The sequence below is a fragment of the Eriocheir sinensis genome, chromosome 51, assembly GCF_024679095.1.
Source record: "Eriocheir sinensis breed Jianghai 21 chromosome 51, ASM2467909v1, whole genome shotgun sequence".
Classification (NCBI taxonomy): Eukaryota; Metazoa; Arthropoda; class Malacostraca; order Decapoda; family Varunidae; genus Eriocheir; species Eriocheir sinensis.
In genome coordinates this window covers 6090216-6105205 of record NC_066559.1, presented here as the reverse complement: position 1 = coordinate 6105205, position 14990 = coordinate 6090216, and the positions used below count along the sequence as shown (strand labels likewise).

The window sequence follows — 14990 nt, the reverse complement described above, 5'->3', positions numbered from 1 at the left end:
TTCTTTTTCTCCTTTTCGTCCTTTTCCCTCTTCTCTAACTCATTCTTCTCCTCCTCTTTTCCTTTCTTTTCCATCTCCTTCTCTCTCTTCTTTTACTCCTCTTTTACCTTCTTCTCCATCTCATTCTTCTCCTCATTTTCCTTCTTCTCCATCTCCTTCTTCTCCTTCTCCCCGTTTTCCTACTTCTCCATCTCATTCTTCTCATTCTCATATTCCTACTTCTCCATCTCATTTTTCTTTTCCTCCTCCCCCACATTTTCCTTCTCCATCTTATTCTTCTCACCTCATTTTCCTTCTTCTCCAACTCATTATTTTCCTCCTTGTCCATCTCGTCCTCCTCCTTGCCCTCGTCTTTGTCCTCGTCCTCCTCCTTGCCCTCGTCTTTGTCCTCCTCCTCCTCCTCTTTCATTGCAGTCTATCTCAAAGCATTTCTTCATCACACCCTTCATTTTTTAGTTCTAGTCTTGTTATCGCGTTCTCCCTAACCTCCCAGCTGAGAAAACAGTTTGCATTTCATATATCTTAATTGCCACCCTTCCCCACCTGATTTGCATGCTAATATATTATAATTGCCGCTTGTGGAATGGAATATTTACCTTTGCACACCTGATCTGCGTTTAGTATAATTGAATTCCCAGGTATAATTGAATTTCCGAGGCGTAACTTAATTTTCATACGTGTTAGAACGCTTATATTTCCAGGTTCCTTTTTCAGTTGATGCAGTTTAATGGGATCTATTTTTATGAGTATATAGAGTTTTAAGTTGTGTTTTTTTAGGTTATCTGTTTTTGTTAGGACTGTTTCATCACGCATGGTTTGAAGTTACATTTTCAGTTTGTATGATTTTATGGCCTTGTTTGTTTACCTTCTCCTCCTCTTCCTCCTCCCCCGATATTGGTGTCAGTGTGAATTTATTGGCCTTGTTTTATTGCCTCAGTTTCCCCTCCTCCTCCTCCTCCTCCTCCTCCTCCTCCTCCTACAACTGGTGTCAGGTTGAGTGTTTCATTAATCTTGTTCCCTTGTGTACAGAGTTTCAGGTCTTGAGTTTAAATTTAATGTATTTTTAAAAGCTGTTCCTTCACCAGGTCTTGTCTCCTCTGGTATTGTTATAAGTTCAATTTTCAGCTTGTTATTTTTCCTGTCTTTTCTCCATCACCTTTTTTTCCCTGTGTTATCATAGTTTCTCTAATGTGTTATTTACGGAACCTCTTCCTGCAACTGATGTGTGACCTGGGTGTGTTGCAATGTATTTCTCTATTTTCAGCCTGTGTACTTATATTATGCTTCCTCATCTCCTCCTCCTCCTCCTCCTCCTCCTCCTCTTCTTTCTCCTCCTCCTCCTCATCCTCATCCTCCATTCCACAGCTGGTGTAGTGAGTAGGCGTGCTGGTATACAAACACAAGTACCTTTTTATAACTGCTGGTGTCAGTTTGAGTATTTGTCTTCTTGTTTCCTTGCGCGTAAAGTTTCAGTCATTGTGGTCCTTACGTTGTGGTTTCACTTTATGGTCTTTTATCACCTGTTTGTGGACCTCATCGCTTCTCAGGTTATCCGTTTTATTATCCTTGTCTTCTTCCATCATTCGGAACTTTCCTCGTGTTTATTCTTCCAAGTTACGGTTCCAGTGTGATTTACTTGCCCTGCTGACTCGCGTTTAGAGCCATTTGTCCTTTTTATGCCGCAGATGAGGCAGTGTAAGGCAAAACTGTGTGTATATTTTTTTGTTTCGTATTGTTTATTCTTCCAAGTTACGTTTCCAGTATGATTTACTTACCCTGCTGACTCGATTATAGAGCCATTAGTCGTTTTTTTTTATCTATGGCAGAGGACGCATAAATAGAGCATAAATAGAGCAGAACATAAATAGAGTATAGAGTATATAGAGTATAGAGTATATTGAGTATAGAGTATATATAGTATAGAGTATATATAGTATGGAGTATATAGAGTATAGAGCCATTAGTCGGGTTTTTTTTTTTTTTAATCTACGGTAGAGGAGACGTCAAAAGCAGAACACAAATATGACATAAAAAGGAAAAAAAAGCTCTCATCAACACTGCTCATAACAAGTGAATAGTGAAAAATTGTTGACTTTACTGGTTCTGTTTCCTCGCCTCTCCCCTCTCTCCTCCCGCAGCTATAAGTCTTCTTTCTACGGTAGAGAAGACAGTCAAGGGCAAAACACAAATAAAAAAAAAGCCCACATAAGAACAACAAGTGGAAAGTGTTAAGTTCATTTTCTCGGTCGTTTCCTCACCCCTTCCTCTCTCTTCTCCGGCAGCTACGTATTAGTCTTTATTTTTCTATGGTTGAGGAGACAGTCAAGGGCAAAATACTAATAAAAAAGCCCGCATAAGAACAACAAGTGGAAAGTGTTAAGTTAATTTTCTCGGTTGTTTCCTCACCTCTTCCTCTCTCTTCTCCGGCAGCTATGTATTAGTCTTTATCTTTTCCATTGTAGAGGAGACAGTCAAGGGCAAAATACTAATAAAATAAACTTATATAATCTGCTCCATCAAAGTGAAAAGTGAGAATTGTTAAGTGATTCTCTTGGTCCTGTTTCCTCACCACGTCTTCCTTCTCCCACAGCTGGTGTCGGAGCTCGGCGTGCTGCTGTACCGCGCGCTGGACTTCAGTCTGGCCAACGACGAGGAGCGTGACCTCTCGCCCTCCCTCAACCACCTCATCGACCTCATGACCTCGGCAGGTGAGTGACTCGAAGCTCCTCACCGCCCACTCGCAGGACCCCCTTGACGCCTTTCCCCTCACGCCCCTTAAGCCTCCCTTCACGCCCCCTTAATTGACCCCCTTCGCCCCCTCTCCTTAAGGTCTGTTTAAGCTTTCACAACGGGCGCCAGGACATCCCTTTCGCCGTGTTTTCACATCTGTTTTTGTTCAGTATTCTTAAATGTATCGGTGTCTCAGTTCGCCTGTTTGAAAGCCTCTTGTAGAATTTGTTTGGATTTTCATGGACTGTTTTTCTAAATGTGAAAATAGTGCAATGAGAGGCGAAATTTTAATATTGGAAAGGAGGGACCCGAGCACAATAAAAGTATGATAGAAGAATGGGAAGAACTTTTTGTAGAATTTTATGCGTAGAAAGATTAATAAAGCAAAACAGAATAGTAAATGTGAATAGTCTAAATGAGAAGCAAAATTTTAATGATGGAAAGGAGAGAGGGGGAATTAGCACAACAAAATGACACCGTAAGAATGGGAAGAACTTTTTTGAAGAATTTTATGCGTAGAAAGATTAATAAACCAAAATAGAATAGTAAATGTGAATAGAGTCTAAATGAAAAGCAAAATTATAATGATGGAAAGGAGAGAGGGGAAATCAGCACAACTAAATGACACCGTAAGAATGGGAAGAATATTTATGTATAGAGAGATTAATAGAGCAAAAGTTTGACATGAATCCTACTGCACCATGAACGGGAAAGTCACCCATGAAAACCCTCTTAATCTTCTCTATGGCCTTGAGAAATAGTGTTAATGAGAGCTCGATACGTTTAAGAATCTGGACCTTTATTTCTCACCTGTCAGTCCCCTCCACAGGTGTATAATTGACAGGTATTTTCTTGTTTCTCCTGCTTCTTTTTTTTGTCATCTCGTGTCATTGGTTTATATATCCACGTGTACAGAGAAGGGTTGAACTGCAGTCGTTGGTAAGTTTGTTTTTCTATCTTCATTTATTGGTTTTTCAGATTCTTTTTTGTTTTTATTTTCTCTGCTTCCGTTTGGAGTTTACGTGTAATTAGATCTTTTTTTTGTTTCGTGTTTTCTTCGTCCAACTGTCTGATATTTTCCTTCATCTTCATAAATTTCCAAGATACACTCCTTCATATTTCTCGTAATGATAATGATGATGATGATGATGATAATAATAACAAAAATAATTAAAATGAAAGATGATAAAGACAAACATGAAAAAAATAATGATAATCAAAAAGAACAATTATAATGGAAGACGATGACGACAAAGAAGACAAAATGATAATAAAACACAATGGTAATAATGATAATAATAATGATAACGATAGTAAAAACAACAACAACAGTCCACAAAGGAAAGGATATTGGTGTGGGCAACTTTTTTCCTCCTCTTTGTTGTCCTTGTTTCCCACGCCCGCCACGTCACTTCCGCCCCCCCGGCAAACCTGGAGGGAGAGAGAGGGAGAGGGAGAGCTAGAGGATTGATAGGGAGAGGGAGAGGGAGGGAGGAGAGGTGTAGGAGATGCTTGGATACATGTGTTATAAAGTTTATGGTATGTAAGTAATTCTCTCTCTCTCTCTCTCTCTCTCTCTCTCTCTCTCTCTCTCTCTCTCTCTCTCTCTCTCTCTCTCAAGGTACTCAGGTGGTTAATTAATCGTCTCAGGTGCTTAGGGCGAGTTTTAATGGGATGAGACGCGAGGAAATATTGACTAACTGTATTAGGGCAGGAGGAGGAGGAGGAGGAAGAAGAGGCGGAGGAGGAGGGGTGGGAAGGGACGGAAAATAGATTGGGGTTGAATGGGCGTGTAAAAGTTAGTAACAGTACAGGTGAGAAAGGAGAAAGGTAAGATAAATGAGGGAGCAGAGGAGGGCAAACACACCTTCGTCGGGCAGGTAACAAGGTGTGTCGTGCCTGATAACGAGCCTCCTCACCCGGTGTATCAGTAACCTTAATGAGCCTGTTAATACTCGCGATACCTGAGCTCTAGATTATGGATGACGTAAGTGCTTTAATTTGCCCCTCTCGATGGACGGAGCGAGGGAAGAATTGTGTGAGTAAAACCAACACTTGGCAGTTATGAGCTTTAGGTAATGTTATAAATAGAGAAGTTAGTAAAAGCCTCGACGTCACATACCGAAAGAGGAAAATCTATCCAATTACCTAAATGTCCAGGTAATTCTTGAGACCCCTGAGCTTTAGATAGCGTAATATATAAGGACATTAATTCACCTTTATCGATTAACAAACTGAACGAGGAATGGTATCAACGACCTTAATACTAATAACTCTGTCAATACTTTAGACGTATGAGATTAAGATAGCGTAAAAAATATGGACATTAACTCTCCATTGTCGACGTATGCAAACTGAACGAAGAGATGTATCAGTAACACCAATTAACCTGTTAGGCCTCGCGATACCTGGGCTTCTGATAGTGTAATGAATAGGACCAATACTTCAGAGTGCCGTGTATATATGTTCATGAAGAGGAAAGCAGGAGGATGGGCGGGAGTGGCAAGAGGTCACGATTTAGAATTATGTGTCTAAAAGAGGAATTTCTGTATAGTTTTATTTTTTATCATCATTTAAAGCCACAGTATGAAGTGTTAGTAGGAAGTGAGGAAAAGAGGGACCATTAAAGAGTGTTGCCCATATAGACTCTCCCTTTAATTCTCCAAGACCAAAAAATTATGACACGATTATAAAATATCTTCCTACATGCATTTCATTATTCTTGCCAAACCCTCAAAGTAATAGCCAATACCGCCACTACTCTTATCTCTCATTCTCTTTCACAAGCCTGTTCCACCACCATTTTCTATCATAACCGAAACTTAACCATTTAAATCACATATGGAAGGAAAACTGAGTAGGCCCCATAACTGCACTTTGCGTCACCCTGCCACTAACACCAACAACTCACTGCTTCGACATTTGTTACGACCTTTTCCCTCCTGTTTAAGAGCCAGCCACCGATCAAGCTGCATAAATCTTCCACTGAACTATCTGATCTGAGCGTTGGAGGCAGGGAGGGAGAGAAGCTGGGAGGGAAGGAGGGAGGCTGGGAAGGAAGGACGGAGGAAAAAAAGGAGTGGTAGGAGAAATGTGTGTGGGAAGGAGATAACTTTGCAAGGACGGAATGGGAGAGAGAAAGGATTAAGAGAGAGAGAGAGAGAGAGAGAGAGAGAGAGAGAGAGAGAGAGAGAGAGAGAGAGAGAGAGAGAGAAATCCTCAAGCAAAAAAGGCTATCACGCTGCGAAAAGAATCAAGTGAAAAGGAAAAAAAAAATTGAGACTAAGAGAGAAAAAAGGGGGGGAGGGTGGCAGTAGAAGTAGTAGTAGTAGTAGTAGTAGTAGTAGTAGTAGTAGTAGCTGAAGAGATTAAGAGAGCAACTGGTGGAGTAAGGTGAGGAGGGGGCAGTGCAGGGGTCACGAGGGGGGCGGGGGAGGGAGAGGAGGGGAGGTCAGCGGCAGCATCCCTCCTTCCCTCCCTCCTCGCCTCCAACTCTCCATCTGGCCAGAGGGAGGGAAGAAAGGAGGGAGGGAGGGAGGGAGAGAAAGGACGCGGGCAAGTGTTGGGTTGGGTGGAGAAAGAAAGGTGAAAGGTAGGTAGGTAGGTGGCATGGCCGAGAGAGAGAGAGAGAGAGAGAGAGTCGAAAAAAATCATTCGCCTTCATGTTTTCCCCTCTTTACACGGCATTATCTTTTGTATACATTGTCGTGTGTGTGTGTGTGTGTGTGTGTGTGTGTGTGTGTGCCGCGTCACGTGTGCGCCAATAAAGGGGAAAAAATATCATGGACTTTTTTTTCATACTTTCTTTACAACTTTCACTGTTCTCATTAATTTTCTTATCTTAATTTACTTCGTATTCTGAGTTTCTTTAGTTTCCCTTGTACTCTCTCTCTCTCTCTCTCTCTCTCTCTCTCTCTCTCTCTCTCTCTCTCTCTCTCTCTCTCTCTCTCTCTCCCCTACTTTCCTTTATCTCTCCCTCCTCCTCCTCCTCCTCCACCCTCCCCTTCCATTCCAACACTATTTCTCTTTTCTCTCCCTCCCTCCCTTCCTTCCTCCCTCCCTCCTTCCCTCCCTTCCTTCCCCCTTCCCTCCCTCCCTCCCTCCTTCATTGCTTGGCCGTACTAACGTTATGGTTTAGTGGAGAAAGCTGGGGCAGTGTGTGTGTGTGTGTGTGTGTGTGTGTGTGTGTGTGTGTGTGTTTCTTGGTTCATTGTCGTGTTTAATGTCTTGTATCTCTTTAGTGGAGTGATGTTTTGCGGTTTTTTTTTTTTTTTTTATCCGGGAATTCGCTTTCTTGTCTTTTCTATTATGATAAGTGTTGTGTTCCACTCGTAAAAAAAAGATATTACCGTATTTTTGAGGTAACCGAATGTTTTTTTTTCTTTTATATTTTTTTGGTTTGTGTAGTAATGGTTGTATATAATTGTTGCTGGTGTTGTTATTGTTGTTGTTGTTGTTGTTGCCACAGAACGTGTCGGTGTCGGTGCTTTTGAAAATGATAATTTCGTCGTCGTTTTCATTATTAAGAAAACGCATCTACTAGTTGTATCAGTAATAGAGGAAGAAGAAGAAGTAGTAGTAGTAGTAGTAGTAGTAGTAGTAGTAGTAGTAGTAGTAGTAGTTGTTGTTGTTGTTGTTGTTGTTGTTGTTGTTCTTTTTGTTACCGCTGATTATGCTGCCGATGTCATTGTTAACATATTTCTTTGAGGCATTGTTTACGAAGAGATATTGGAAAGGAAATGTAAAGATTGAATAGATAAGAAGAAATATAAAGATGATAATGATACTACTACATCTAATGATGATAATAATAATAATAATAATAATAATAATAATAATAATAATAATAATAATAATAATAATAATGAAAATGAGAAGAGTGGTAATATCAGTGTCACCTCCAACAACCGTCACTTTCAGTAAATTGAAGAACAGGTGAATGATGGAGTGGCGGCATGTGTGTGTGTGTGTGTGTGTGTGTGTGTGTGTGTGTGTGTGTGTGTGTGTGTGTGTGTGTGTGTGTGTGTAAGCACGCGCGTGCGTCTCTTGGTTGGATGCCAGTGAAAGTGGGAGGTTATGCCGCCAGCGGGGCTCACACACACACACACACACACACACACACACACACACACACACACACACACACACACACACACACACACACACACACACTATTCTATGTTTACTTTCATTGCTTGTCTCCAAGTGACCAACAAAAAAAAGAGGTCATATCCTTCCTCCCCATCCCCCCTCTCTCCCCCTCCCTCTCCCTCCCTCCTTTCTCCCTCGTCTTCTACTTGCTCTCACTCAATTTTCCTTTCTTCGTTCTTTAAATTCTCCTCCTCGATCTTCATCTCCTTTACATGTTGCATCTCTCCCTCTCTCTGTCCTTCTCTCTATCTACCTATCAATTTATTCATCTATTCATCCCATTCTCCCTTCCTTTATTTTACCTATCTTATTTTACACACTCCCCACTCGTGTTCTTTCCTTCCTCTCCTCTCATTCCTATATACCTTTCTTGTTCTCCATCATCTCCCACTCCACTCCCCACTCGTGTTCTTTCCTTCCTCTCTTCCTCTCATTCCTATATACCTTTCCTGTTCTCCATCATCTCCCACTCCACTCCCCACTCGTAATCTTTCCTTCCTCTTCTCCCCTAATTCCTTACTCCTTTTCATTACTCTTTTACCTCCCCTTCCTCCCTCTCTCACCTCTGCCCTCTTTCCCTCTACCCTCCCTTTTTCCTCTTCCTTGCTTCGTCTCATTAGCTGGCGCAGGTGAGGGGGGTCAGGAAGGAAGGAGGAGGGGAGGCTTCATGAGAGGGTGACCTTACTTGACCTTGCGCGCCACCTGCCGGGGGAAAGTTGAGTGGCAACCTTTGACCTTTCGGGGATTCACATTTTTTCTGTCTTTCTCTCAGTTTTCCCTTTTTCTTCCTCCTTTCTCTCGTTGTCTTAATTTCTCATCTTGTGCTTGCTCGATCTCTGTTTTTTTTGGAGGGTGGATTAGATTATTCTCTCTCTCTCTCTCTCTCTCTCTCTCTCTCTCTCTCTCTCTCTCTCTCTCTCTCTCTCTCTCTCTCTCTCTCTCTCTCTCTCTCTCTCTCTCTCGCCCCCCCCCCCCCACACACACACACTTTTCACTTTCCCGTTTTCTCATCAACTTTCTGTAACATTCATGGTAAACTTTTTCAAATTATTTTCACGCCGCCTTGAATGCAATGGAGCGTGTGCCGCGTAGGGAGAGAGGGAAAGGGAGTAGGAGTCACAGGGTAAGGGGCACAGGTAGTAGGGAGGGGCAAAGAGGTATGACAGGTAGATAGGTAGGGAACAACAGGTGGTCAGGTGGGTTCGGCAGGTGGCGGTCAGAAGGTGGGTATGATGTAGGGAGGAGGAGGAAACGGTGGTATGAGGAGGGTGACCATTTAGTTGCTGAGGGGGATGGAAGTGGGCCGGGCTGTGTAGGTAGGCGGGCAGAGGTGAAAGGTTGGTCGGCGTGGACGGAGGAGGAGGTTTGGTGGGTAGCAAATAGGAAACGGGAAAGTTGGGAGAAGTGATGTTGAAGACGTGGATGGACAGAAAATTAGGAGCAGACGACGAGCTGTATGTTATATTTATTTTATTGATTGGTAAGTTGGAAATGTTGATTGGTGGATGCGACTAGGAAATTTAATACATACTGAGTGATGAGGTTTACGAGGTTGTGAATGAGTAGGAACTGAGGCAAAGTAGCAGAACACGACCAGTAAATAGGCGGAGAACAGTAACCTTGTCTGTCCCTTTTTATTTCCTCCCTTCTTTTTTTCCTCATTCCTTTCCCTTCTCTTCCTTTTTCTTTCCTTCCTTCCTTTCCACCTCTCTTCTCTCTTCCTATTTATTTCCCCCCTTCTTCTTTCTCCTCATTCCTTCTCCTTTCTTCCCTTTCCACCTCCTCCTTTCTCCTTCCCTTTTTATTTCCTTCACTCCTTTCCTTTACCCCTTTTCCTTTCTTTATCACTCTCCCTCCCTTTCCTTTTCCTTTCCTACCTTTTAAGCAGATATATGCCGCCAGAATGTAGAAAGGTTCAAGGGATTTTAGATTGGTGGATGACGACGAGTAGTTAAATAGTTGGTAAGACAGGTAGTTGGTTAGTTAGTTGGTTAGTTTGTTAGTAAATAAGCTATCTATTTATTAAGCCAGTCAGTATATTAGTGAGTTATGGAATAAGTAAGTTAGACAGTTTGTTCGATTCGCTTGCAGTGTAGATTAGTTAGTAAAAATTAATAATAAAGAAGTGCAGCGTATGACTTTGAAATATACGCAGTAAGAGGAACCGAGCAGTGAGTAAATGGCCTACATTGACATTCATAACGCAACGTGGGTATGGAACAGTAGCTGGGGAAGATGAGTGGGTAGGGAGGGTTGTGATGGGTGGGTACGTGGGTGTTGGTTGCAATGCGCGAGGCAGAGGGACGGGGTGAGGGTGGGGAACGGGAGGGAGGGATATGGAAGGGCACGGGGGGAATGTTGGTCTAACTATTCAAGAGATAGAGGGAAGGGGTGATAGTGGAAGGGGCGGGAGGAAGGGAAATGGAAAATGGGAAGGGAATGGATAGAGGGAAGGGGTGATGGTGGAAAGGGAGGGAGGAAGGGAAATGGAAAATGGGAAGGGAATGGGGGAATGGACTTAATACAGGTGGAGGGTCGGGTGATGGTGCGTTTGGAAGGGGACTGAGGAGGGGGAGGAGGCAGTGGAAGAGGTGGATCATCATATACTTTTACATTTCAAGTCATGCCACATTGATTCCACTCACGCACTCGGCAATCCGACATGCCTCTCCTCCTCCTCCTCCTCTTCCTCCTCCTCAGCTTCATGGCGCCAATACACTAATACCAATACCCTTCCTCCTCCTCCTCCTCCCACCCTTCTCTTCTCCTCCTCCATGCCTCCCTCTCCCCTCCCCCTTTCTCCTTTTTCTCTCACAGCAAGACGTACCCGGGTTTTACATTTTCTCTTTTCACACTCTCAAAAGTCTTCTTGCTCCTCGCTCCGTCATTCTCACGCCAACCGCTATTTTCTCTTTTGTCTTCTTTTTTTTTCCTCCCCTGTGTCGCTTTTGTTGTCTTCTTCGTCGTCGTCTCGTTCTTTTTCCCTTCGTCCCTCTTTCTGAAATGTATAAGATGTCCGTTGAATAATTGTCAGTGCCAAGTCAATGAGCTCAAAGGAATTGCTTATTAAGGGAATGACTTGGAGAAAAGAGGGAGAGATAGAGACATGAGTTCTGAAGTTCTTATAGATGATTGTGTTAAATAGTCTTCAGCGTTCTTCCTCCTTTCATTGCCCTTTTTCCTAACTATGGATGCGTTTTATTAAGCTATATTGTTGGGTGATTTAACTTTTTTTATGCGGTCTTTTTAGTGGCAAGAGGAAGTTGGCCAAAAGATTGAAAATAAATTATATAAGACTACAACTAAAGCAGATGATAGGGTTAAAATGATTTCCAAAGAGGTCTAATATTTAAAACTAAAATGCTGCCGAGCCTCAGCCACGTGTGTCGTCGTTTCACTTGCGTTCCCGACAGTTATGGCTACAGTAAGAAGAATGAAGAAATGAAAGGGAGTCTTGATACATAAAAGTCTGTCAGTTCTCAGCCACGTGTGTCGTCGTTTCACTTGCGTTCCCGACAGCTATGGCTACAGTAAGAAGAATGAAGAAATGAAAGGGAGTCTTGATACATAAAAGTCTGTCAGTTCTCAGCCACGTGTGTCGTCTTTTCACTTGTGCTCCCGACAGAAGTGTGGCTAAAGAGAGAAGAGAGGAGTGATCGTAAAGCTGTACTAAATTAAAATCCAAAGAAGTCTTGGTACATACATAAACTGTCAATTCTAAGCCACGTATGTCTTCTTTTCACTCTTGCGTTCCCGACAGAGTTATAGCTTAAGAAGGAAACTAAGAAGAAAGTAGAGAGATGATAGTGTTAAATGTCTACTCCAGAGAGGTCCTAAGACACAAACCTAATATACTTTCTTGTTCTTAGCCACGTGTGTCTTATTTTCACTCTTGCGTTCCTGACAGAGTTATGGCTTAAGAAGGAAACAAAGAAGAAAGTAGAGAGATGATAGTGTTAAATGTCTACTCCAAAGAGGTCCTAAGACACAAACCTAATATACTTCCGTGTTCTTAGCCACGTGTGTCTTATTTTCACTCTTGCGTTCCCGACAGAGTTATGGCTAAAGAAGGAACTTTCTCGCTCGATCATTCCCTCTTCATAGCAGTCAGTAGTGAAGGCACGATGACCACCGCGGAATACCCAAGTGGACTGCGGCTCGTTACCTCTGCTATGCGTCTGTCTGCCCTGCTCCTTCACCTCCTCCACCACCACTACCACCACCACCACCACCATCATCACTATCACCACTACCTTCACCACTACCACCACCACTACCATCACTATCACCACCTTCACTACCACCACCACCTTCACCATCTCGTCCACATCCTCCTTCTATTCCTTAACGCCTTTTTTTTTTTCTCTTTTTCATCTGTCTCTTATCGTTCTTACTTTTCTCGGTCTTTGTTTTCGTCATCTTTCTTTTTTTTTTTTTAGTTTTCATTTTCCTTTCTTCCGCGCTTACTTAATTCCCCTATTGATGTTGTTGTTGTTGTTGTTGTTGATATTTTTTTCCCGTCATTATCCTCCTCCTTTTCTTCTTCCTTATCATCATCACCATCATCCTCCGCATTCTCCTCGACCACCCCTTCCTCCTCCTCCTCCTCCTCCTCCTCCTCGGTCATCCCTCTATGGCCACGTAATGCGAGCGCTGATGACCGTAGATCCTGAACCTTTTTTCCCCTCGTTTTTTCCCCTCTCCACCTGGCGTCTTGGAGTGGTCGTTAGCGTCCCTGCACCTGTCGTCCTCCCTCACCTGTCCCATCTGTCTGTCCGTCTCCCACACGCACTCGCTCACCTGTCCTCTTCCTCCTCCTCTTCCTCCTACTCTTCCTCCTCCTCCCACGCTCTGGTCATCTTATTTTCCTCCTTACATCGTCTCCTCATTCTTCTCCTCTTCTTCTTCCTTCTCCTCCTCCTCCTCCTCCTCCTCCTCCTCCTCCTCTCACGCTCTTGTCTTTTTATTTACCTGCCTGCGCCTCCTTCTCCTTCGACTCCTTTTCAACCACTCTTTTTTTCTCTTGTTTCTTTTTCTTTATTTTTTTTTCTGTCTGTCTCTCTGTCTTTGTCTTCCTCTCTTTTTGTTCTTTCTTTCTCCCTTCCATTTTTCCTTTCTTTCTTTCTTTCTTTCTTTCTTTCTGCCTGTCTTTATTCTTTTTTTTCTGCTTCCTTTTCTTCCACCCTTCACTTCTTCCCCCTCATACCTCCTCCTCCTCCTCCTCCTCCATCATCTCATTGAAAAATCGAATCGCCTGTTATTTCGCTGCGTCAGGAGTAAATTGAATACCGAATTGCTTTCATATACTCTGTAGGAACCAAGTGGCTTTTGAGCAGATTAATCAGAGGGGGGAGCATCGTAATGAACATATAGACTTTCTGTTGCCTTTATTTCCATGTTTCCTCCTCCTCCTCCTCCTCCTCCTCCTCCTCTCCTCTTCACCTGTTGAGCCTCCACGTGACTGACTGACACATCTTTCTTATCCTTTTTTCTTTATTTCTTTCCCTTCCGTCTCAGTCGCTCCTATTTGCTTCTCTCTTCTATTCACGTTGTTTGCTTATCCTTTTATCCTGTTTGTCTGATACTTTTCCTTCGGCATTTTTATCATCCCTTCCTTCCTTCCTTCAGTGGATGTTTGTTATTTTCCTGTTTTTTTTCCTTTTCTTCTTTTCATGAATTCTTTCTTTCTGATTTGTTGTATTCTCCTTTTTATATGTTCTCCTTTCTCTGTATGTGTGTGTGTGTGTGTGTGTGTGTGTGTGTGTGTGTGTGTGTGTGTGTGTGTGTGTGGGCGGCGTGACGAGGGAGCTTCGACCCTTTTCGTCCTTCAAGGAGGAGGAAAGGGAAGAAGGGAAGGAGAGGGGGAAAGGAGGGAGGGAGGAAGGGAGGGGACAGGGAAGGGGGAGGGAAGGAAGATATATTTAAGGTTCCGCTGGATGGATTGAGAGGGAAAGTGAACAGGAGGAGGAGGAGGAAGAGGAGGAGGAGGAGAAGGAGGAGGAGGAGGAGGAGGAGGAGGAGGAGACGTATGGAAATTGGCAGGTGCTCAGGATGCTTGGAGAGGAAGTGGTTATTGCAAGTTCTTGTTTGTTTGTTTGTTTGTTTTTGTTTGTCGCTTTCCTTGTTTGTGTTCGCGGTGAAGGTTAATGATGTTGTTGTTGTTGTTGATGGTGGTCTTGGTGGTGATGGTGGTGGTGCTATTCTTTCCTTCTTTTTCTTTTTTTCTTCTTTTCCTCTTACTTCTCTTTTTTTTTCTTTCTTTTGTGGTTATTATATTCTTCTCGTTCTTGTTCTTGTTCTTGTTCTTGTTCTTCTTCTTTTTTCTTCTTTTTCTTCTTTTTCTTCTTTTTCTTCTTCTTCTTCTTCTTCTTCTTCTTCTTATTATTATTATTATTATTATTATTATTATTATTATTATTATTATTATTACATCTCCCTCACAAGCACCTTCTTTCACCTCCTCCACCTCATAACAATTTTTCCTCTCCATCCTGACTTCTCCACTTTCCCTCTCGCCTCCCTCCGTGACATTGACTGGTTTATCTCCATTTTTTACCTCCCCTTCCCTTCCTCCCTCATTACATCACGGCTTCCTCTTCTCGTCCCTCCCTCCTCTGTCTCTCCTCCTCCCTGCTGTTCCTCCCTCTTCTTCTTTCCTCCCTCCTCCTCCTGTTACCTCCAGAGAACAGGTGTGTCAGGTACATCGAGACCAATTACCTCAGCCACCAGAGAGAGAGAGAGAGAGAGAGAGAGAGAAGAGAGAAGAGAGAGGAGTAATCTAATTAAGTCATATATAGAGGTAGAATTCAGGTAACAAGCAATACTTCCCTGTTTCTTGTTCCTCACCACCACCACCACCATCACCACCACCACCACCACCACCACCTCGTCGCCTACCTTTACCTGCAGGTCTAATTAATTCCTCGCCTTGTATGTGCGTGGCGCCGAAGGTTACCTGGGGCCGCTTCTTAATGACTTCCGGCGCGCAGGTGTGGCAGGGCGGATGTGGGTTACAGGTATCGGTCAGGACTCACATTTATTGGTCTGTTTTGTGTCTTTGTGCCGCCGAAGCGAGACTGAAGGGAGGGGGGAGAAAAGGACTTAACATG

General features: G+C 43.1%; 1 protein-coding gene across 1 annotated transcript in view; it reads left to right on the top strand.

Moving 5' to 3' along the window:
- Positions 1-2567: 2567 nt before the first annotated feature.
- The window catches only part of LOC126982592 (protein spire-like), a 140259-nt gene continuing 127836 nt past the window's right edge, over positions 2568-14990 (top strand). The window contains exon 1 of the mRNA XM_050834766.1: positions 2568-2708. Coding sequence (XP_050690723.1) covers positions 2696-2708 — 13 coding nt within the window. The 5' untranslated portion in view covers positions 2568-2695. The remainder of the gene's footprint in view (positions 2709-14990) is intronic.